Below are 25,996 nucleotides of genomic sequence, written 5' to 3'. Positions count from 1 at the left end.
ATGATGAAACTTAGTTTCCATTTCTTTAAGAAAGCTGTTACAGTTATGATAGTTGATTGGTAGCTCAATTTGTTTTAAAAACAATATTCAAAAATCAGGGGAAGGATCCTTTATATCAGTGATTCTAATTTACTCAAAATTTTATATGAATAGTTTCGTTTAGGCAATATATATTGGTTAAATAACAGGAGAAAAAACAATTGGTTGTGAAGAAAAGCAACCAAATGCTATTCCTAACTATGTTTGGGAATCAGTTTGAATTATTGTTCATAATTATATACTTGAATTAATGTTCAAGGCCGACGAACTATTTCAACTCTAAACTCTCCTTCAAGGAATGTATTTATGAATGAAACAAATCTGGTTGTGGATTATTTCTCTTTTTATAATATCTAGATAGTATAGGTAGCTATTTTTGGATAAGAATTGCATTCTAAACTCAATTATCAGTTTTGATATCAAAATCAGTTTTTGAAAGCAAATTTTTCTTATCCTTTTTTAACAAATATTTCAGGGTCTTTTCCATCCAGCAAGAAAAGTTAGAGATGTGTACTGGAAAATTTACAACACGTTATACATTGGTGGCCAGGACTCTTTGGTGGCTGGATATCCCAGAATTCCGGATGACACTAGAAACAAATACACACGTCATGAACTGGACATGGTCCTGTAAATTATTCATATGTGTTTCCATAAACTGTAAATCAATAATTTGTTTATAGAATAGAACTATTATCTCTGATACTTTATAATAAAGTCTTTTCTTTTTAAAATGTCTGTTTCATTAAAAAATGTCTTAATGTAATTTTTTGATACCTTGAATTTGCTGCTTGTGGTTCTAGTGAATGTATCTTGTTTGTCTTTATTCAAGATATATTTTTTTGAGCATTAAGCACCTACAAATCTTTTTTTCTATTTCATTTTATTGATACATTAATCTGTATCAACAAAAATAAACACTCTATTTTTAATTATATGTACAATGCAGAAAAACAAACCATCCTGAATTATTTTGATCTAAAGATTTTCTTTTCTTGTAACTTAATGGTTCACAGGGGTGAACTCAAAAATGCTCATTAATTTGTACAAACAATATTTTAAGTTACCAAATCGGATATAAGAACTTACTTTCAATGAATAAACATAACACAGGGTGAGTAGGGTTTTAAAAAGTGCTTATTGTCGGTTTTCGTTTTTTAGAAACCCTTAAAGGTGCTTTTTTCATTGGGTATTTTTAAAAAGTGCTTAATTTTCTCTCTTCCAAAATGAGTGATTTTTTCTGTAGCATTGATTTCCACATTGTTCTATTCGACGTTTTAACAATCCATTTCGGCATACCATCGGTCCATAGCATATAAAGCACCAATAATTTTACATGTTTGATGCAATACTTGCAGGTTTGCATGTGCGTATACTGAACTGAATTTGCCATGAAAGGAAGGATTCTTGCACCATCATGTGCAACTCTGCATTTTGCAAGAAATTTTAATTTTCTCTAATGGCAAAAGAAAAGTTTATTTTTCATGTTACTTTCATCGTTGGTGAAAAATTATTTCATTACTATCATGTTAAAGTCTTCGATAATTAAATTGCATTTTTTTAATATATGTATGTATATATGCAGATCTTTCTATAATAGGCAAAAAAAAATTTATAATTTTACAAGTGCGTAGATCCTAAAAGTACTTAAAAAATTTTTGAGTGCTTAAAGGGTGCTTATTTTTTGTAAAAAATATGGCTATGCACCCTGGTATCATATTTATAACCGCATAATATAGTATAGCGACAATCTGGGAAATATGGTCCCAATAGTTTGATCAAGGGAGCGGTATAAATCTTGGGACTTGTTAATTTTACTTGTGTATTCTTCCCTATCTCGAACTTTTTAAGCGAACTGCAAAACATTTACACACCATTATAAAATTCATTTATCCAAAGAAAATAGCATGCGAAGAACATGAAAAAATAACTTTTGGTTTATATTTTATTTAATAGTCGAAAAAAATTTGAATTGTAAGGTATATATTTTTTTTACATTATTTAAAAATATTTAATTTTAAATTACAAAATAGGTAGAATAGTTCCTGAGAAATTGAACATGAAACTTAGCGTAAAATCATTCTATGGATAATTTGAAATATATTTAATGTGGAGTTGCTCATTCTATTCTTCAAATAAATAATTACTTTTTTCAATTACTTGTTAGTTATACTTTTTAAATAATACACCCAATGACTTTTAAAATTAAATATATACCAAATAAACACATTTCTCAGATTAATATTTTTGATCCTACTGAATTGATAATGATGTGTAAAAAAATAAGCAAACAAAGATTACATACATGAAGTAGTGAATAGCCCTATATTAAATTTTCATTAAAAGCTGCAATTCGTTCAATAGTTTTTTGATCAAATAATGAAAAAAAATAGTTTCAATTAATTTTGAAACTAAAATTCAGTAAATATTGCTGCTAACTATTTTAGCTAGAAGGAAATTATTAAACAGTTCCCATATATTTTCTATTTAACAAATCTGATATTACTGAATTGTTTAAATCAAATGTCAGAGAGATGTATTTTTTTAAAAAGACAAATTTGAATCATTATATATTATATTAGTTCCCCCAATTCATACTAATATATAAAATCTTGCCTCAAAAAAAAACTTTTTTTCTCCATAACAAAATAAAACTGCAAGTATTGTTTTGTTAGTAGTAATATATTATTAGATTGATTAAATAACAAATTTATAGTGCGGCTTTCAGGAGAACTCCTCTAGACACTAGTCTTGCATCATGGTTACGAGGAAAAGTCACTTCTAATAGGGGTGTAGGGTGAACAATTTTGGCATAGGCCAGCGTAAGTAAACCAATTGACACCATCATTCCTCCATTGCACCCCCATTAGAAATGTGCTCTCCCTTGTTACCATATCAGCAGACAGCCCCAGACCTTTTAGTCTGGAGGAGTTCTCAAAACCATCCAATCTATGCTACAACAATGGCAAGCAAAATATTTCTAAGCATTTATTTCTGAAAAATAAATGTTAGAATTTCTAAAGACTGTATCATTAAAAAATATTGCAAATAAAGAAAAAAACAGTATGTTACAATGGATATTTTATTAAAACATATCGCAGAATTAAAATACTTGGAATATGTGTAAACTAAACTAAGGAGACACTTTCACAGTGAACAATAATTATCGTTACTCAAATGTTCTGTTTATTTAAAAAAAAAAAATTATGTGTTTCGAATGCCCAGTGCTTGTTCCAACTCAGCTCGTCGTTGGTTCACTTTACCATAAAAGTATCGACATACAGCCTCTTGAGCCCATGGTTGATAGTAGAAATCAGATCGCCTCTCTTCTTCAGGATTACCAACAACATCTGTCATAGTCTAAGGAAGAAGAAAAAAAATTTCGGTTATTAAACGTATGGAAGTTTTCAATTCTCAGAATAAAAAAGATTAACTGCAAAGCATCTTCATTTTATTAACTGTATACCAATATAATTGAATTGTTAATTGTAGACGAAGATTACCTGAGGTCATGTTCACACACTAACCCTGCCTGCACTTTTCTTCAATGTATTATACATATAATCACAATATTAAAAACTTTTTTAAGCAAAAATGTCATCTCCAAGTGAGAACTTTTTTCCTTAAGTTTTTGAATACACAATGGGAACTCTTTAAGTACTACTGTGCTATGACCATTATAAGTGTTAATTGCTTTAAAATTACTTTTTAAAAAACTACCAATAAAAGAATTAAATGTTTTAAAAAGTTCTTGGTAATGTCAGCAAAGATATGTTCATTTTAAAAGCATGAGTAAATTTTTTTATTTAATTTATTGCATAATATTGAAAATTAGAATTTAAGTTCTTTATGTAAATTTCCTATTTCTAAGTTTGGTGCAGTAAAAAAAGGGTAAATCAGAGTGAATCTTAGTGATTAAAAGGACTCCTGCAACAGCAGATTATTTATAGAGGTTAAGGCTCCACAATTTTGTAACAAACAGCATGATGGTGGCAATGTGGTCAGCGTACACATCGGCTGGCTCTCTTCCCAGACAAATTAGTACTTATCGATTAAGAGGAATCTCAAATCTGAGCGAGCTGAAAATCCGGATTGAGGATGACAGACTCTGGCCCTGCTCTATAACATCTTAGTGCCTTAAACACTGATGCATATCCTGATGTTTAAGTCAATTTTTCAAACACCCAAATTTATGAAAATTAGGAAGGTCAAATTATAAACAAGTAATAAACTCAGACATCCGTTGATTGTAAAATATAGCTGTATGATAAATAATGGGATAGATATGAATAACTATGTATCAATTTATCACTTTCAAAAACTATCTTTAATATGTTATATACAATTAATTTTGCATTTTCTCTCATCTTATTTTTCTTACATTTAAAGGTTTTTTGTTTCTACAACAATAAACTACATTTAAAAAAAATTAGGCAACGAAAGGTTAAGATAATTTAGTCAAGAGTATTTCAAAAATGTAAAACAAGGAAAATTTTTTAAACATGCCATAAAGCTACCAATTGGAAGACTGGTGGATTTAATGATAACATAGTAGTTGCCTCACAACATTTGTTAATGCATCGTTATTTGATGGCAAATGTATCATATTCATAAAGAACAATGTGAAATATTTTTAACTTGAGAAACTTATATAGATTTAATACTTTTTTGTTTTTTAATTTTAAAAAGCTTTAGATTAAGTTTTTCAGCAATTGACTGATACACCTGACATATCAGGAATTTGCTATTTCATAATCAAAAATAGGAGTCCAAGATATGCAGCAAATTGAAATTAAGCTTAATTGCATAAATTAGGTTCATAAAATTTTTTTCTCATTTAAAAAATTCTTAATTTTTTTCCAAAGAAATAGTTTAATAAAAAAAATTTAAAACCCCTTTATTCAGCTAGATTTTTTTTAAAAAACTTTTAAGAGTTGTATCACATATAAAGATTTTTAATGTCATTTGCTACACAATTTTCTATTTTAACATCTTATTAACCAAAAAAAAAAAACTTTTTTTTTCCATGGTATTATTTTCAGATTATCACAAAGGATGAATTATAAACACTTAACAATACCCAATTAGTGTAGATATATTTGATTACACAATAATGCACAATATTCCACGCCATAATTAAACAATTACAATTAAATAACAGTGAGTAAAAATGATATAAATATTACCTTAAGATCTCTAGTCTGAGAGATAAGCCACTTGTAGATAAATTGTTGAGGCTCTTTGGCAAAACTGAGGAAGAACTCTCGATTTGTTTTCAATTGGTTAATGGTTTCAACAGTTTCATGAATCTGAAATTTACGATCAAAGGAATTTATTATATTATTTCATATAAAATTAAATGGATACAAAAATAAGTAAATAATCTTTTAAATGATATACAAACAGCATTTTTTAAAACAGATAATTTGAATACACATACTTTATTATCCAAACCTTGAATTTCTTGTTGGCTTGCAGTAGATAAAAGAAAACTGTTCATTTGAGATTTCAACGGATCATCCTTTTAAAAAATTTTAAAATAATTATTAATACTACATTTAAATAACTGTTAACTTCGACTCAAATATGACAGTAAAAATTAATTAAATACTAAATTGTGTACATGAAGAGTTGAAAAAGGGAAGATTCTATGTGACATGATAGTCATTTTGAAAGTTCACACAGAGCTCTTTATTGTTACTTTACCGAATTTCTGTTTTTTTGTGAAGATATTACACAAAACCTTTCGAGGAGATATTGATTTCACCCAATATCTTGTATTGAGGGTAAATTTTTAACAATTTTTACAAATAGCATTTGTATCTATGTATGTAACATTACACTTGTTAACTTTTTCAATGTGAAAATTTGTTAAGTGTTATTCTAAAAAGTGGCAGCAAATAAAATAAAAATCATGCAGTTTGAATAATTTCCAAACTATTGACTTGATTTTCCTGTAGCACTTTTTATGTACTTGAACAGTTCCAAACTAATGTATTTATGTTTATTTAGTGATGTGATGACTATTCACGATCAGAAAATTCATGGCATATACTTTGATTACCAACTTGAATAGTAATTCAGGAAAATAGATATTACTTTTTAGCTAATATGTGTTGTTTTACAATATAAAGTATGGGCATATCTGCCACCTGAACCAGCACATCTAGACACAAATGAAAAAAGGATCCTTCAACTCAGGGCAATTCCATATGTGACGGAATGACATTTTGACTTGCATGATGACAATTAATTGAAGTTTCTATGCATCTAATTTCAAATAAACATGATTTTTTTCTCATGCATATCATTATTATTGGTATAATGTGATTCATAAACTAAAAAAAAAGAATTTTGTATTTTTTTTATTTTTAATTTTATGAACTTTTTACTTGTGTGACGGAATGACATTTTGGCAACCAAGCTTTCGCCATGCCGCTTAGAACTGGTAGTTTCTGTGAATTTTGCAATTATTATTTTCCAGAACTATTTTTTACTTTTAGTATAATGTGTAAGCAATGTAAATTGTGAATTTGGAAAATTAACCTCAGGTTGGCTAGCAGTTATTAACATCTATTTGCTGTGACGGAATGACCGTGACGGAATGACAAAAAGTTTAGTGGAAGAAAGTCTTCATTTAAAAAATGTTTTATTAATATGTAAATGATAAACAGAATGTAACAGATAAACAGAATTAATATTTACGTAAGAATCAGTTAAAATTTCAGCAATTTGAAAATTAGGTTGTCTCAGAAGAGGTTTTATATCTAACTTGCCAATGTCACATCTTATCTTCGTTCTCAGGAAATTTATGCATAAATCAATTTTTGTCCCATGTTCTTTAAATACTTTAACATCTAAATCGTCTTTGCTTATCAAAGTAATTTGCGCTGCATATAAATGTGCCTTCTTTTTTTTCGCAGTATGGGACAATGATTAAAGAGCCGACCGCATACTCCTCAATCATATTTTCCATTTCCTCTTCAAAACAGTGACTTTTCAAATCATACACTTGGTTTTGGTTAAAATTAGAAAGCATTCCAATTTTGATGATTCGCTTCTCAACTACATGAGCATCTAGTGCAGGTCTCTTGTTCCTGGCAATGCTAATGTAGCAAGTGTCTAGCTGAAGTCATTCTCTTTTGCCCTCTCTTAAATAGAATAGCTGGACAAAAACAAAACTTCAACGATTTGTTGCTTCGACTTTATGAAATCATAAAATTCTTTTACATATTATGTGCCGTTTTACAGCAGCCAACATCTTGTTTGCCCTTTTAGAACAACATCACAATTACATGGTATTTATAGGTGCATGTGCTGTGAGGTATTAATGAAATACACTTAACAAAAATGAGAATAAGAACAAAAATGAGATAAGACACACTTTACATCAATATATGCTTCTTTATGAAAAGCCTCTTTTAAGGTCATAAGTATATATTGCATCTGCACTCTTCGTTACTCTGTCAGAGTTTGTATTATGACTGAATCCTTCATACTTGGGGGCTTGTAACTAACATCATCTTGACAGTAAAATTTTTTTAACCAAATTAAACAGCTCATCAACATTACTTTTCTCACTTAGTTTCTTTTGAGTTCGATGTTAAATACTTCTCACTTAAAGACTGAATTAATTTTTTTACCTCTATTGGTGATTTTGGAAGTGAGTGTACAATTTTTTTTATGGTGAGTGTACAATTTTTTTTATGGCTTTACCAAGACTCTGCAGGAATTTGTATAGGGAATTTAAATTATTTGTATGTGAAGAGATTGGTAGAATTTGATTTTTTCTTTGTTTACACAATCTCTGCACAACAGCGTTTGCACTTCTGAGTTTTATAAGTCCAACTTTTGTCGCGGAAGCTTTCTTCTCTGCCTTTCTTTCTCTGTTTTTTTTCTTCATCATATCATGGGGATCTTGGTCTTTTTCAACATTTTATCTGTCTTTCAACAGCTGTTTTTGCCATTAGGTTAATTGGAAAAAAAATAATTCCCTAGTTTTTGACTAAGCTTCTCAAGGACTCGTTTTGTCATTCCATCGCCGAAGATGTGTCATTCCGTCACGCTAATTATTGGAAGTAAATAATCAAATGCATAGAATTTTACAATTCCTCATTGATTCTTATGCCACATCTGCTTTATATTCCAAAATATACACATTTTCATTCAAAAACGCAATTGCTATTTAAAAAAATATACTAAAACATGTGACGGAATGACACAAAAAAAAGTTACTTTTATTTAATATATTAAACTTAAAATGACTTAAAGGCTATGGTTTAAATGTTTAAATTTTGTACTATATGCATATTTTTATCAAACTATTGCAAAAGAAAGATACATTTCTTTTATTTTATAAGTATTTTTCAAGAAAACAATTTGAGCACAAATGGGAAGAATTCACTTGTCAGCCATGTGATTACTTTAGAACATGGGTGCAAGTTGGAAAAAAGGCCAAGACGGAAATTTTTTTGACTGAAATACCTAACATACACAATACCCCCTCGACATATGCAAACTATCTAAGAAAGCTTTACCATAATACATCAAGTTTAAATACTGTACAAAAAATATTCATTCATCTGTCTTTTGATAAAATAAACATAAGAAAGTAGACCAATAACGTAGACCTAAAAAATATTTTTAAGGACAGAAAAAAAAAATTCCGATTTCCGTCTTCGAGTCAGTCTTGTTTCCGTCTTACTCCCGTCCGCGGACATTTTCGAAAGACGGAAATCCGTCCTGGGGACGGAAGACTTGCACCCATGCTTTAGAATGCTGCCAGATTCAAAAAACTTAAAATTATCAAAAATTAAACAGTAATATGTAGACTTTGGCTATTTTTGAACATATTTTTAAAATTAAAATATGCAATTCATAAAAAAAAATTTCACTTAAAAGTTTACACTTTCGTGGAATTGCCCCTCAATAAAAAAAAATTTTCTACACAACCTTGAATGAGGGTACTTCACCCCTATTTATCATTTCTACATAAACAATTAAATATATTTCTTTTGAAAAGCATGCTTTTTTTCCTAGTTTTCTTCCGTGTTTAAAAGAAAAAATATTTTAAGAATTCTGCTTTTAATTAAAAAGAAAAAAAAAAGGCTTTTAGAATGAGCCCAGAATTACAGATTGTGCCAATCTTATTGGTAAGCTTCCAATTGACAAAATCCAAAAACTTTTCAGACCTTAAACTTTTTATTTTTAACATTTTATTATACTGTTTAAATAGAGGCATTTTTAAGGAACTGAGATCATTAACAGTTCATTATTTACAAATACAATAGAAACTTTCTTCCACTTAAAAAAATAGTAATAATTAAATTATCTACAGATAACTTTAAAATAACTTGGCTAAAAAAAATCAATGCTCCATTGTTAAAAAAAAGAGACTAAAATAAGAACTTTCTTAATCAATCTTTTCAAACGGTTTCAACATATTTAAAGCTATAAGTTGACCACCTGCCTAAATTATTAATAAGGCTATTAAATAAAGCAATGCTCTGCAAGTGGTCAACTTACATAAGTTTCACTGTATCTCACAATATGAAAATTTAATAGATGCTTAAAACTATATTTACCACTTCAACATCAATGTCATAACAAGCTGTTTTCTTAGTATCAGGCCCTTCAACACTAAAGAACAAAATATTGAAAAATATTAAATTTTGTAATATATTTAGTAGACTTAAACATAAAAATTTCACTTTTAACTGCCATTATTATTAAAGCAAAACTAATGCAGAATTATTATAAAATTTAATGCAGGAATTACCACATTTCTTTTTTGCTTTATTTGAAAGAGAAGCTATTTAATTAATATAATTAAAAATTAACCGCCCATATTATAATAATATCTTTTTGCCTTATGGATTTTTTAAAAATAAGTCTTGTTTTCTTAAATATAAAAAACCTTATAAATTTAATTCATAGAGATATTTTAAAACTAGGCATACAAAAAGGGATTACTTGCGTATTTTTCTGAGCTAAATGAAAAATTTGTAAACATAGATGAAATTAAGTTAGAAAAATATTCTCTCCGCCAAACATTCAAATTAAGAACATCAATTATTAAATCATGGTAATATTGGGCTATGAAATCAAAATACAAATTATTGTAAGAGAAAACAAAAATAAATACAGATTAAATTAAAAAATAATACATTATGATAAATGAAATTAATACCTAATGACGTGATTAATTACAATGGGATCAGCTGGATGCAAGAGTTGATGAAGTCTTTGCGGAATTTCAGCAAACTTCATTCTGGAACATTGGAATATCTGAAAAAGGAAAGTTATTGTTAACAGCCACTCTGTTTAATTTATTGTGGCAATCTATTTTACAGTTAAACAAATTAAATTAGAAGCATGTAGGATTTTGAAATGTGGATGCCATAAATTCATGCACAAAACAATTTTCATATTCTATATTGAATTTTCTATACTTAATCATATTTGTTTAACAAACTTGATTAAACATCTCCTTTAAATTTTCTTATAACCTTTAACTAGTAAATTAATATAAAGGTTTGGTACTAAATGTTTAACTTGATATTGAAACCACTAATTGTAAAGGTATGTTGTTCTACAAAATCATTCTAATTTAGAAAATAAATAACAGCAAGTGTATTACATTTCTAACCAATTAATATTTCTTCCATCAGAAACTGAATAGGATCAGAGTGAATACGTTCACCATAGCCCAAATGCCATGTGTCTATACTAACCCCTCGAAGATATGTGTTTGTTTATCCCTAATGCTGGTTAATTGAAAGTATACAGAACAAAAGTTCATATCCAAATAGGTAAACAAATGTATAATTTATAGCATATTGTCACCTTTTGTTGAAATTCTGAAAATAAATATGTTAATAAAAGAGTAAGAAGAAAATTTAAAAGTTACTTTTGCACATTAAAAACCTTTAATAAATTTCTATTAAAGTATTTGCAGTTTGATTATGCAACTGCACATGGGAGTGTATATTAATGCTACTAATCTATAATATCTCATAGAGGAGGCCATAAATAAAAAGTTATTCCAGATGTCCAAGCTAGCCCACCTTTCACCTACACCTGAATAATTTGTTAATCTGTGCAATGACGCAATTGAGTTTAAAAAATTATATTTAAAAAAAACATATTTATATAATTTAATTAAAGTTACAAACTTTGCAAAAATACCACTTTTACACTTTTGTAAAAAAATAAATTTTTTTTGGTTCAGAATTGATAATATTTTTGTAAAAAATGTCCAATATGAAAAAGTTTGGTGAAGTTCATCCTGATAAATTTAAACAGGACTGGAATTTGTTCAAAAAATTCTGGATGAGACAGGAGCAGAAAAGATGAACTAGAGCAGTTAGGAAAAAATGGTGCAGCCATCACTTTACAGCCTACAGTATAAGAAACATATAACTTCTCAACAGATAAATGATTAAATTCCTTTATACACTAATTACTTTATGAAATGTAAGCTAAAATAAATCTAAAAATTCATTTATATTAAATTCAAATGTCAAAAATAAATTGGAAAAGCTTGTAAAATTGTTCTCATTAGCCGAATGGTGAAAAATTAAGAGAGTTGTAACATTTCTGAACAATCTGAACAATATCTTTTTCTTTACTTATAATAAATAGAACATTTGCAATTTTAAAACATTCAAATCTCTTCGATAACCTTTATTTTAAGAAGAAGAAAAATTAAAAGTTTTATGATGAAAAAAAAAAGCAACCTTAGGCCTTAATGGCGACATTTTATTTTTTGTCCCTTCACATTTGATATTGTCCAAGTCTCATAATAATTGAGAGCCTTAACAGGCCATAGTGAGTAAAGTGTGATACTTTAATTTAAAAATAATCTATAGTCCTTTATCAAAACATTAAATCCTCCAGCTTTAAAAATTAATTCAAAATGTAGAGCTTTGTTTTTTATGAGAACTTGTACGATATATATAATGAAATACTTGTACAATAAATAGTTTTCAACTTTTATCTTTTAATTTCTCCTCATCATTTTCTTTTTAAAGTTAAGCATGATATATTTTTAGAATATTAATAACAATAATAATAATTTTTAAAAAAACAATTACTGATAGATATTAAAAAGCTTAACAATATTTCGTTTTCTTGAGGAAATAAAAGTAGAGAATTGCAACGATATTAATAACGGACCCCAATTTGCCGTTTGAATGTTTATTTAGTATCATTTTACAAAATATGAATAGTGTAAATTTTTATTTACTTTGAGAGAAAAATTATGTCTCAATTAAATTGTTTAGGGTCAAAAATTGATTTATAATAATTTTATCATTATATAGTAGAAAATATCAGTATCCGTAATATTTTAATGATACCATTGTTTGAATGCTGTTGATACAATATTTGAATGTTGTCACAGAAAAAAATGAACAAAATAGTTGCTTTTAGTAGCTTAAAGCATGAAAATAGTAGCCTAAAACTAGGAAAATAGTTGCCTAAATAAGAACAAAAATTCATTAAAAATATGACCAAAATTTTGTTAATGACTTAATTGTCGTATACCATGATCCATTCAGTCAAGTTGGTGGCAAATATGATGATTTTTATATAAACGTTAATATTTATACAGGAAAAGTGATTACTCAAATTCGAAATTCAAGCATCGTAATATCATATTAATTTTTTTTTTTTTTTAATCATGCCGAATTTGTAGCAATAAACATTGAAAAGACGATCAAGAAATAAAATAGAGATACAATGGAATCTGTGCAGATTTAACGAATTAAAAAGCGAAGACTCAAATTTGCGATTCAAAATTTTCAACACTATTTACTTTTTAAGAAAAAATAATGTTCCGTGTGTTCAGAAACTATCTTGTGGGGTGCAGATTTTCTACCCAATTTATGCTTTAAAAGGAAAAAAAAAAAGAAGAAGAAGAATAAAAAAAGAAAAAAAACTTCGCTAAGAGTACAGAAAAGTCTCCCAATAGTCTCCTTCACCTCAAAATAGTTGCTTTTTTAGCCTTTTCAGTCAAAAAAAGTTGCCATAGTTGCATTTTAGTCACCTGTAATACCCCCTTCACCATTTGTGTTAATAGAGAAGCTTGCACTGTGACGGTTAAAAAAAATTAAAAAGCTGCTAAGATTCATCATAGTTTGTGAAGAGTATTGCGTATTATTTAAAATTAAGTACAAAAAAACTTCTGCAGCAAATAAATATTATTTAAAATAATAATAACAATTATTTTAAATTATCTTCAAAATTTAAATTTGTTTTAATTATTGTCAATCACAATAGCTAAAAATCAAAGAGCTACAGCTCCTTAACACAATATTATAAATTTTGCTCCATACACTTCAAGTTGAGACTAGAGAAAAAATTAATTACCTGCTCCAAATATTTGTCACAATTAATGTATTCTCTCTCATGAGCATCCTGTAGTTTGTGAGTCTTAATATACTGCCACAATGCTCCAATGATGATGGGTCGAGTTTGAGTATGGATACCCAAAAGACGAGCTAATCTAGGATCAAGCTTAAATTGAAGAGGCTGCAAAACAGAAGAAATTTTAAATAATGGAAAATTTGCATCACTGCAAGAATGAAACATTAATTTGTATATATGTTATAACAAAAAGTATTAATCACAGAAAGTATAAAATTAAATGTATAAAAGTAGAAAAGAGCTTAATAAATAAAAGAGGTATAATTAAAAGACCCAACATCAATAATTCACAGTAAATTCTTTAAACATAAATCATTTATATTTACTTTTTTTCCTTAGATAAGATTTTGTTAAAAATGTAGCAATGCAAAAAGAAAAAAAGTTTTATTTTCAATAAGATGTATATTACATACCCAGTACAGTGAAATCTTTTAAATTGATCACATGTTTAAGTTGATCTTAATAATCAAGCACCAATTTGGCAAAAACAAATTCAATGCTTCCTTAATAATTTGAGCTTCAAATTGGTTTATCACACAAGATTAACTCTCGCAGGCTTCCTACTTTTTTCTGGTATGACTGATGATAAATTTGTTTTGAATTAAAAGATTTCAAGTTACTTCATATTTTTTAAGAGTTTTAGATAAAAAATATCATTTTTTTACTTTGACTTAAAATAGTATAAAATTAAAAATATAACATTAAAAGAAATATGTTTTATTTAACGAGATGGAAATCTATGTTGCGTACATAAGAGTGGCATACCTAAGAATAAAGATAAAAAGTATCACAACTGTATCTTTTTGTTTCTTAATGGCAAAATTACAAATGGCTATTTTATAAAATAACCATAGTTAATTTTGTTGAGAAAATTGGTATGAATCAGTTTACTCAGTTATCAATTAGTTTCATCAGCAAAAGAATAGCTGATTTCATACTTAAATAACATTGATCTTTAGTCCTTTTGAAAGCAATGAAAGGGTAATGAAATACTACTAAAAGAAGTCTAATTAATAAAAGTTATAAAATTTTGATTTTTTTTTAATTTATTTATTTTTAAAATTAGTTACTGCATTTTGGGACTGTGATCTATCCAATGGTTTCAGGACTGTGATCTATCCAATGAAGCTACTCAGTCAGAAACACACAATATCCCAGGGAATACTGACTTTTTTCTACATTCAACAGATGAAATGAAATTTCTATATTTGGGAGCATTTCTAATGAGAACTCTTTATTGCAACTACAGCAACATTCGTAACTAATTAAATTTGTTGAAAACTTTTACAATTAATTATGAAAATTCTGAAACTCTTATGACTAACAACTTATAACTTCTTATAACTTATAACACTTATAACTAAAACTCTCATTTCTAAACTCCTATAATTTACATTATCAACATGCCACTTTTTCAAATTTTTGATGCTAATTATTTAAAATATATTTAATCTTGTGTTCACCTCGTACACTATTCTTCAACTTAATGTATACTCCCCACACACAAAAAAAAATTAACATACTTGATAATCCAAAAGTAGAAGAATCGTGCATCTGACATTCTTGTCGCCCGGTCTCTTTACTTGAAAACCGTCTGTCTCAGTTGTAGTAGGTGTTCTATGCCACTACACAAAAAAGAAAACAATTTCAGGATTTTAAATCAAATTCAGATAAATTAAATTGAAATTTTCTATCTAGAATATTAATAAAAAAGTTATACGACTAATATGCACATTAACGGAAGATCATTAGAAGTATTTACGGTTAGTATAAAAGGTTTTCATAGCAGCACCACATAAGGCTCATTTAAAATATTAACTTTACTCAATATGACTAGTTCAATAAGTGGACATCATGGAATAAAGATTTGTAATTGTTTTGTTAAATATGAACTATCACCAACTTTTCACTCTTCAACTTAATAAATAATTTTATCAAATAACAGCCTACTTGAATTATTGTAGAAATGTTATTGGAGAAGTCAAAACAGTGGGTGTGAGCTAATAATTAATATTGCAATTCAGATGAGGGAGAATAATTTTTTTGAATCAAATTATATTGTTTTTAGGCCCTTAACTTTTGAAACCAAATGTTACATTTTTGACAAAAATAGATTTTTCATGTTTGAATATCTAGAGACAATTAAAAAGAAAATTATACTTAGGACAGTTCTTAAGAGTAAAAAAAAAAGGTAAAATAATAGTTCTATTAATGAAACAGATCATTCAGAAAGGTAAAACGTTAAGTAAAAAAAAATAATTGTTTTAATACTGTATTCTATTTCAGAAATTGAATTGACAAGACACACATAGAGACATAGAGAAAGTTATGGAGAAATATTCTAATAAAGACTAAGGCCCAACATGGGTTTTCGGGTCAATGATAATGGTATTATATTAGATTTAAAAAGAGGCATGGGGGTAGAAGGAGAAAATGTTGTTGCAACTCAATGCGATCATAACCACACCGATCACGAAGAGAAACTTCAACTCTTATTTTCATTTGCCAGAAAAATTAACATGCACACATGTCTCTGTAGTATGACACGCTGTGCTATCGCATTTACACATTCTTTATAATTTAATGCCTTTAGTGTTTGCGAAATAAATAATATAAATTCTAATGCTTTGTGTCATGAACATTAATCAATCTCCACTATGCCAAATATTTATTCAATCATCTTTATTTAATTTCCCTAAATAAACAAACTGGTGATTGATATTTACTTGGCTGGGTAATATTTTTCAAATTTAAAAATATAATGTCATTCAGTAATCAATATGAGCTATATTTATAACAAATATTATCATAGTCAATATAATGTACTTACTTCCACCAAATGGTTATCTGGACCATAGAGATCTTTATCTAGTTCAATCACTAAACTCTTGAAAAAGGAAGAAAATTTCCTTTTCACTTTACTCTGATCAGCTTTGGGTGCATTGGGCTAAAACAGACATTAACTTTTAATAGAATATTCAACAAAATGTGCAACTGAAGAAGTATAACAATTTCAATGATAATTAGATGAAGTGGAATAAAACTAACATTGGAAAAAGCTAAATAATGTGGAAAAAACTTGAGTAATAGTACAAAGACACATTATAGTTTCAGTTTTATAAACAAGAACCTTCCTCAGCATCAAAAAAAAAAAAAATGACAGTTATTCGGTCTTCAACACAAGGTTTTTGTTTATAGAACTGATATAGGTTCTTGTTTTCCCCAACAAATGTGAAAAACACTGACAGGGTTCCCACTCAATTTCAGAAAAAAATTCCCTGACTTTTCCAGGTATTGCCAGTATTTCCATGAAAATCCATACCATATTTTATCTATACTACGAAATTTTTCATCAGAAAATTCGAATTCTTTTATTTGCTATGCCAAGTATTAGATTTTTTGTGTAAAATAAATATCATTATATGAGGAAGGAAGCATTTCAGTAGGTCTAAAATGTAAAATTTTTTCAACAAATAACTGTAACAGATGTTAGAATTATTTAACTCGAATCTCAATAACTGAGTATTGTTACTAACAATTTTAAAACTGTTTTTTTCCAGGTATAATGAAGGAATTTTCCAGGTTTTTGTAAGAAAATTGCAACTTTCCCTGACTATTCCCTGATTTTTGGAGTTAAAATAAAAATCCCTGACAATTCCAGTTTTCCCTGTTCTCCCTGACCTGTGGGAACCCTGCACTGAATACCAAGAATACACTGAACACTTATCACATTACTTTAAAAAAAATGCCATATTCAATATATATATAAAAAATTCTACATTATTATTTTATTATAGGAAGACCAAACATTTGCTCTAACAGCTCAAAACCTCCTTAAAACATGGCAAATTATCTTAATTTTTAATGATTATGATCAATGATTTTTTTTTCTTTAAAAAAATGCCATAGTCAACATATGTAAAAAAAATTCTTATTTATTTTATCACAGGAGAAAGACAAAATTTTTTGTTCTAACAGGTCGAAACCTTTTTAAAACATGGCATTTTAACTTAATTTTTAATACTTTCGATTGATTTTTCTAAGTGTTAACAATAACAAACAATAAGACAGCATATTTCTTAAATTCAACAGCATTAAATCATCATATCACAATCATGTTCGTATATTTAAGGCAGTCCTCAAACACAACACTGCCTGACCTAAATAATGACAATGAATATTAACTATTATGTACCTTAAACAAAAAAACAGTGCCTTTTTCATAGTATTTTCTTATTGTAAATTACTGCACAGAATTTTACTAAACTAGGCGTTAAACAATTTTGTAAAACAAATGTAATAAAATATTTATGACAATAAAAATATCAAAAAAGTCATTTACTTATCAGATTACAAACATCAGACCAGTTTTTCAATCAAAAAATAAGCACCTTTTAAGTACTTTTCGAGCTCTCAAAAAAAAATTTTAATCACCTTCCAAAACAAATCATAATTAGGATCTGAGCAGTAATAAAAAAAAAATTCTATCGTTTAAAGTACTTAATTTATAAACATAAAATCAATAAAATTCAATAACATTTTCAAAACTTGATATAATCATGATGATATAACTAGTCTCTGATAAATAATGCACAGAAAATTGTGAATTTTTAGAATAACAATCAATACAGAAAAGAAAAAATCACTTTTTAAAAGATAGAAAATTAAGCACTTTTTACAAACACCGAATAAAAAAAGCACCTTTAAGGGCTTTTAAAAAACGTAAATCCAAAATAAGCACCTTTAAGCACTTTTTAAAAACGCTGCGCACCTTGATCAGATTAAAATTTATTAGAATAAGCTCATCAAAAAGGGATTAATTTTTGTTTTGCATAAAATGAACATTACTTAAATATATAAAAAACAATATCTCAGTAATCATTATGTTTAAAATTTTACAACTTATAAAACACAGCTAAAGATAAAAAGAAACAAACATCATCCAAGAGTCGACCCTCTACTCTCAATTCCCAAGATGGAACTGTTGGCTCCTCTCCAGATTCACTTTCAGGTTTTCCAGGATAGAATGTATTAGAGATGAAAATACGCAGTTTACGCTTTTGCTAGAATAAAAGAATCACAAATTTAGCACCTCAAAAAATATTACACTTATAAATAAACACATTATTACACATATCACAATTCAAAATAAAATATTTCTAGAGCTACAAAAGAAATTAAATATATGTATATTAGTACATTTTGAAAAATCTTTAAAAAATTGAACTTTAATTAACTATCTGAGCATTAACTAGAGACTTAAAGTTGATGGTTTTCCTTCAACAAAAACAAAAAATGTCTTTTCTGGGTCATTTTATCTCAAAGCAGTCCTTCTATGAGAAGAAACAGCAAGGAAAATTTCATACAAATTTACCAATGGTCAAAACGTTTGGAGAAAAACAAAATTATGAAAACTATGCTAAAATACCGCATGTGAATAATTACACAAGTTCAAGTTATTTTTTTGTGGAGATAACTGATTGTCTTGCACGTTATTCAATAAGGATAATGGATTTTAACATGGAAATTGTTGCACAAATATACTAAGTAACAGATCAATTAAAAAGTCAATTGTAAAGCGTATTTAAGATTAAATATTGCTGTAATGTGTGGTTTTTGAGGGAAGGTTTTATTGTAAAAGGTTTTCTTCTCTTCTTAACAAAAATTAATAAAAGTCAGTATGGCAGAGGTTGTTCTCCATCAGTGGCCGCAAATATTTGTATAGTGGATTTTTACTTGGCCTTACAAAAATACATCTTGATTATGAAAATACTAAAAATGATTATGTCCAGGAAACAATATATAAATCGTTTAAAAATCCAATTTATTAAACAATAATTTGTGAAGATTATAGAGAATGGCCATCAAAATAACAAATTATCAAAAATAAATCCCTTAAAGGGATCCAGAAAATATAACTTCTACATTAAGAAGTTTCTTTAGCATTCCGTTACGATTGCATTTTTTAAAACCGTTAGGTCGGCTGGGACAGGAGCACTCCCAGTCGCCACAAATTTTGAAATTAAAAGTGAATACGTTCCCAACGGACACAGAAATTATGGGTAGGAGATCCAAAATTGGCGATTTATCAAAATATAACATAGCCAAAGCAGAGCCAACTAGCATATCAATATTGGGTTTAAAAGAATACCTTGGTGATCACGAGTCGCCAACAAATTTATGAGAATTATTACAACCATGCAACCGAAACATTTAGAGGTTAGAAATTTAGAATAAAAAATTATAAATAGATTTTTGTTTTTGATCAGAGGCGACAGTGAATTAATAAGTCTGCATTAGTAATGAAATAAAAAGTATCTGTTACATTGATCTGTAAGAGAAGAATAAATATTTAATGCTCGTTTTAAAAGATTAAGTCTTTGATTTATTTTAAATGTAATTTTTTGTAATGTATTAATAAAAAAAGTTTAAGTAATGAAAGATACTTTAAAAGGATAGAAAATAAATATGTAATGCCAATTGTGGCATCACAGTCAGAATTTTAGAACCCATTACAGAAATACAAATGTTTCATTGAACATAAGTTCATTCCCCACTCGAAATATGAGTTTATCATGGACGTTAGTCAATATCTTAACATTGATAGTTTAAATATCTCTTAAATTTTGAACAAATACATACACAATAAAGAATTAATAGAAACTAAGAAAGCTGCCAAAAATTACTAACATACGTCAAGTGTTAAAAGACTATCATACCTTCATGGGTCTTTTTAGAGCCTCTTGAATGTCAAGCCTTTTTCTCATGATAGTAGAATCCAATTTTCTTTCAAATGTTAAGAGGTCCATATAAGCTTGAGATTCAGGAACTAGATCCCTGACTTTCTGAGGTAAAATCTTTTCTGCCAATTTTTTCTTCTTTTTGCTTGAACTGCTAGTACTGCCACCTGATGCAGGACCTGATGCACTGCTGGGATTAGAAGAGGATGGAGGACCACCACTAAAATCAAAAGAAATTTCATCAGTTAAAAATTTTACTTCAACAAGCATTACTGTGTTAATAATAAAGAGCAAAAAAAAAGAGAAAAGGAAGAAGAAAAAAGAAAATTTAAATACAAAAATGCATATTAAATTTTTTTATAGTTTTAATTCATGAATGGATTAACATTTAATGCTAGATAACTAGAAGATTTTTACCAAAATGCAATTGAATAAAACTCATTGCACTCAATAAAAAAAATATTAATTATAATTAATTTATTCTTATTATTAACTCATAATTTACAAAAATGATACAGAAAAATAAATAACATAATTAACTGAATGTGTGATTTAAGAAATGACTGCTAGACTACATATTTCATAAAAAATAAGATATCCAGAAAAGTTCTGAATGGAATTTTCTTGAATTTTTCAAGCTTTCCAGACTTTCATGCTAAAATTTCTCAGATCACTTTTTCCACGTATTTTTTTTTTCAATACCCTCACTTGATTAACACCACATTAAAGATTACAAAATCAACAAACACAAACTTAAAAACTTCTGGTTAAATAGCATTACCGTTATATACTATTACCTAAGTTTTGAAATAAGACGTATTTTTCTAAAGCAGTGTTTCCCAAACTTATAACTTTTGTGTACCCTTTCTAAATTTTTTGTAACGCTGTGTGCCACTAATAAAAAAAATGAATGTATTTTTTACTATAAAAAATTGCTCAAAAGTAAAAAATCACAACTGGCTGTTAACACCACTGATTATTTACTGTTAACTCTGCAAAAAATAGCCAGAAAAATACGTAATCATACATTTTAATGGGTAGTTTTGTTTTTAAATAAATTTTTTTGGAAATTTTCGTTTGTTGCAAGATATTTCGCATAAGAACACGTACCCCCGCTAAGCTGTTCCCGTACCCCTGGGGGTATGCATACCACACTTTGGGAAACACTGTTCTAAAGGGATGTTTAAACAGTATTGATTAATCATAAAATTACATGTTTGATATTGTGTATGCCAAAAATATTAATAATTATAATAATAGGAAAACCAGAAAACTGGGGAAAATTTTGCTGGATTTCCAGCCATTTTGAACTACAATGATTGAGGCAAAATGCAGAATTTCCAGTTAACATTGCAGTTGAGTAGAGGAAAAGGTATGGGGTCTTTGATTTATGAAGGGGAAACGCATTACACTCAGTGAACAGAAGGACAATAAATAAAAAATACTTCACGTAAATATAAAAAAGTAAAAAATGAATGAAAAAAATGATGTAGAAATACAAATTTTTAAGCGTAATGTGAAAATGGCTAAAACATGGAAATTTTTTAATCTATAATTAAAAAGGAGTATAGTTAGTTGTACAGTATAAAACCTTTTATCCGGTTTCCAGAAAAATCGGGAAAATTTTTGTCATTTAACTAGAACGACTAAGTAACATAAGAATTATATAAGTAGCATTATAGCATAAGAACTATTATAATAATTATAGCATAAGAACTATTGCAAGCAACAACCTTTTAGCGGAAGTAGGTCCTTGTGATCTGCTATCAGAGCGGTCAGGAGCAGGTCTTTTTCTTGACTCCATAGGCATTGGACCCATTGGACCTTGCGGTGCCCTTGCAGGATACGTTTGAGTGGGTGGACCCATACCTTGCCCAACTCGACCATGCATTTCCTGTGATGGGGGTGCAGGAGAGTTTTGCATTGGGCCAGGTGGGTATCCTGGTCTTTGTGGCTGTGGCTGAAAATGATTCTAAAAGATATTTAAAATTAAAGGAAGAAATCTATGCTACTCTGGAAAAGGTTTAAAAAAAAGGTAAAAATAAGATTAATCAATAAAATCATAATGAACAAATGAAAAATACAGTAATACATTTATGAGAAAATTAATTACAAAACTAGGAACAAAAATCCAATGTTAATTTATCATTTAATGCTTGCTTTTGAAAGACAATTTTTAATAAAATGCAAAATAATATCACTTTTAAAAATAAAAAAATTGCTTCTTTAAAAAAAATTATAACTATATTGTAAAAGTAATGATATTGGTTAAGAAACAGGTATTAAAATGATATGGAACGAAAAATAAAACAGTAACAAAAAACTTTATTTTATCAATTAAAATGCCCCTTAATATCTTTTTAATCTATATCATGTCAAAAATAACGCATTTCCCCTAGGGTGATTCAAGTTTTTGTTCCGTATTTAGCTTGCCCCTTTTTTTCGGCTTAGGAATATATATTATTACTTCTTTCTTGCTGGTCTGTAATGAACTTTGTTAAAAACAAACATTGTGCAATGAACTGATGAACATTTTAAAAACCTTTCAATGCTTTCAACTTCAGCTTTATCACATAAGTTTTTCTCCATTATTATTAGTAATTGTAAAACTATTGATTTAATCTTAAAAAGATTGGTTTCAAGGTTTTAAAAATTCATTTTCTAACATTAAAACAAATTAATTACTAAATATAAAAAGAAAATAATAAAAGAATTAAATATATAAAAATATACATAGTGAAGAGTAAAAGTTTACAACTGAATTACTTCAAACAAACTTACTTTTCCAATGTTACTTTACGTTAATGGTGAATGAGTTGTGGATATAGAAAATTTTACTAAGATTATGAGAATATGTTTATAAAAGTTGAATTAATTTTTCTTATTTAATGCTTCACATCCCCTTCCCAGTTAAAGTACACAGAGAAGGTATCAAATAAAAAACATGAGTAAAATTTGTAAACATTTAGTTTTTTAATCATATTTTTAAACAAATTAAAAAGTTAGAACAACATTGGCTTTAGAAACTTAATCATGTTTAAAAAAAAAGTTTTCTGACAGTCATAAGCTTATTAAATGTTAATATTTAAAGAACAACACTTGACTTCTTTTGAACAATCAACTAAATGAAAACCTTCAAATACCCTACCTGATATACAGGAGTTGGAGATCCATATTGACGACTAGGTGGGGGTCCTGCATGCTGTAAACCCATTGGTCTCTCTGGTGGCCTCATACCCGGACCATGTTGTGGCATAGGACCCATTGGATTAGGCTGCATTGGAGGATTTCCTGGGCCTGGTGGGACAGTAGGAGGAATTCCTGGCTGATTTGGCATAGCAGGAGGCCCTTGTGGTGGTACTGGAGCTGGACCGGGTGGAGGGCCTGTAGGACCCTGAACATGACCCTGAGGAGGTACAGGATATCCTCGGTTCATATTTGCCGCCATAGTCAATCTAAAACTTGATTAAAGACCTAATAGGAATAAAAATGCCATTAAAAATAATGCTGAAATTTGTAGTCAATAGGTAACTATCAGTGGTGTAAGTGTGGATGCCAGGGACAAACTTTTCAATTAAATACCCTAAATGTGTGTAGTAATTGGAATAAGCAAAAAAGATTATAAATAAAATTTAAATTATTACTATAATTCATTTTTTTAAATGAATGCAGAAATCATTCTAAAGTAAAAAAATTCCTATATTCCTAGCATGTGGCCAGAAAAATTCACAGTAGCAGAGTAACTTGAAGAGTATAACTCATAATAACTCCTTCACTAACCTCTACATATTTTTTTTTTAAATTTTTGTAAGTTTAAAATTTCTTAAACATCTTGGTAATAGGGGTGAATAGATAACGATATGGAAATATCTCAAATGTAAAAAATACTTTAAATTTTATATGCAAGCTTTCTCTCTGGTAGCAGATGTGTAACAAGCAGGGGAGGAGCAGTCCACCTCTTCAAAGTTATGGAGGAATACTCTAGTTGGCCTGTCAACAGATACTTCAGATGATTAGATTGCAATTTTTCTTTCGTGAATCAGCTTTTGTTTCTGATATATTTTTTTTAAGGAGGTTGATTGAGGTTGGAGGTTGATTGAAAAAATATTTTGCCTTTGGACGAATTTCTTTACGCTTTTGTCTATCAAAGCTGCATTAAAAAACAAAAGTCGACCTATTAATAGGTAAATCGATACACTTTTTCAATTGGACTTTGCTCCTATTTATATATTTTTTCAAATAGCTGGCTGAATGACAGAAGAAAATATTTTACTATTATTATTATTACCATTAACTGCTAGCTAGGTCTATACTGCTATCAACTTTCTTTTTTACTAAAAAAAATTATGTGTCATTGACTTTCGCATTTAATTGGATTGATGCCAGTATGCAGAACTGCAATATAAATTAGATTTTGTATTTTTACAAAATTTAATCTTTTTTTTTTTTTTTGCCGCCATAACTATATCCAGCATTTCTGTTTTCCCCCATTTAACTTTTCATTAAATCAAATTGATTTTTGAATTATTGAGAATGCAAAGCATTTTTTCAACCAAAAATGTAAATTTCTTTACTTTGTTTACTGTTCATTTACTGATGTATTATTTAAACACAGAAATTTTTTAAATTTTTAAGTTATTACCAGCAGACTTATTTTAGTAATAAATCATTTAAAATGAATTAGAAATAAATATAAAAGATGAAAAAATAAAAAATCTCAGAGGTGTTTTAAATTGACCATTACTTGGGATTCAAATCTATGGTTTGTTACAGCCCCGTCTGGTAAATTCTTGGACTAAAACTTGACTATAAAACTTATTTCAAAATCATATATATAAATATTTATCAGTTAACAAATTAAATTACGAAATAAAATAATTATAGATTTAACAGTTTTTTGCATTTTCAGACATTCATTGAATGACCACTTTGGCGTATACCTGGGCTTATGCCCCCTTTTTTGCACTATACAGGCTTACTAAAGTGTTGAAAGTTATTCAAATGTCATTAAAACTTGCATTCAATTTTCAATAGAGGTCCCTTTTTATAATACAGTAACTAATAAGTATTTCTTACATAATAAAGAACCGATAAAAAAAAAATAATAATGATTATATGACAGTAGTAATAGATCCATTGAGGGCACAACTTTATTAAAACTTGAATGCTCAATATCATAGACCACAATAGTGGCATTAAATTAATGAAAGAAACACCTTGCACTTATGGCTGTGCATCATATGAATAAGATAAGTCTTAATTGGCATCCTTTAAGCAAATGGCAACTAATACATTATTTCCAGTCAGATTTTAATCTTAAGAAACTTCTTGATGAATTATATCAATATAAAAATCAAGTTAAGATTAAGCTTAAAATTTAAATTAAAGTTTCACTACATCCTACAGCAAAATGTTCAGAATTAATTAGTGACTTTCAACAAAATGAAAAAAAAGAACTAAGTGTGAGCTTATTAACGAGTCTATAATACTCACCAAAGCGAATATCACGTAAATGAATATTTCTTCACTTAGTAGCTATTTTTTTAAAAAATAATTGAATTTGTAAATACGATTTGCATCTAAAAAAGTAAATTTACAAACAATACAAGATTTTTAAATTTCTTTTTTGTTTAATGGAAGCCGTGACAAGTTATTCATTTAAAGCATGTTTTGCTTATAGCTTTCTTTGAGTAAAATTTTTATTTTATTTAAAGCTTGCAGTAAAAGCTATAAGCCAACAGCACATTATATTTGAAACTTGTTTGTATTATTTTTAAATAGCTATAAAT

General features: G+C 28.1%; 2 protein-coding genes across 6 annotated transcripts in view; one reads left to right on the top strand and one right to left on the bottom strand.

Annotated features, from left to right (window-relative positions):
* Sf3b1 (splicing factor 3b subunit 1) overlaps positions 1-773 on the top strand; it is a 39,745-nt gene extending 38,972 nt beyond the window's left edge. For both annotated transcript variants that reach the window (XM_016067361.4, XM_016067362.5), the window contains one exon: positions 515-773. In XM_016067361.4, coding sequence (XP_015922847.3) covers positions 515-673 — 159 coding nt within the window. In that variant the 3' untranslated portion in view covers positions 674-773. The remainder of the gene's footprint in view (positions 1-514) is intronic.
* A 2,330-nt stretch (positions 774-3,103) lies between these two features.
* Positions 3,104-25,992, bottom strand: Bap60 (Brahma-associated protein 60). Of its 4 annotated transcripts, none has more exons than XM_016067374.3 (13): positions 25,701-25,992; positions 23,356-23,681; positions 21,941-22,179; positions 20,187-20,427; positions 18,405-18,530; positions 16,298-16,414; positions 14,991-15,092; positions 13,411-13,572; positions 10,229-10,326; positions 9,624-9,678; positions 5,480-5,560; positions 5,226-5,348; positions 3,104-3,399 (listed from the first exon to the last, which is right to left on the bottom strand). In XM_016067374.3, the coding sequence occupies exons 2-13, from the start codon at positions 23,653-23,655 to the stop codon at positions 3,244-3,246; spliced, it is 1,800 nt and encodes a 599-aa protein (XP_015922860.1). In that variant the 5' UTR covers positions 23,656-23,681; positions 25,701-25,992; the 3' UTR covers positions 3,104-3,243. The 4 variants fall into 4 exon arrangements, with proteins under 4 accessions (XP_015922860.1, XP_015922861.1, XP_042906711.1 ...); XM_016067375.3 differs by having other exon boundaries at positions 21,941-22,167; positions 25,701-25,872; XM_043050777.3 differs by lacking the exon at positions 25,701-25,992 and adding an exon at positions 25,424-25,694.
* Positions 25,993-25,996: the final 4 nt, after the last annotated feature.

The sequence above is a fragment of the Parasteatoda tepidariorum genome, chromosome 8 (assembly GCF_982258835.1).
Source record: "Parasteatoda tepidariorum strain Cologne lab strain chromosome 8, Ptep-v5.0, whole genome shotgun sequence".
In the NCBI taxonomy this organism is placed as follows: Eukaryota; Metazoa; Arthropoda; class Arachnida; order Araneae; family Theridiidae; genus Parasteatoda; species Parasteatoda tepidariorum.
This window is presented reverse-complemented; position numbering and strand designations above follow the sequence as displayed.

What these genes read in the sequence shown, in the direction of transcription:
- Bap60 (XM_016067374.3), bottom strand. Translation starts at nt 23,655, where the DNA reads ATGGCGGCAAATATGAACCGAGGATATCCTGTACCTCCTCAGGGTCAT. An exon ending in GTAATTAATCACGTCATTAG is followed by an intron (nt 9,679 to 10,228) that starts GTATTAATTTCA and finishes TTTGTTCTTTAG; the next exon opens with TGTTGAAGGGCCTGATACTA. An exon ending in TTCAAGGTTTGGATAATAAA is followed by an intron (nt 5,349 to 5,479) that starts GTATGTGTATTC and finishes CGTAAATTTCAG; the next exon opens with ATTCATGAAACTGTTGAAAC.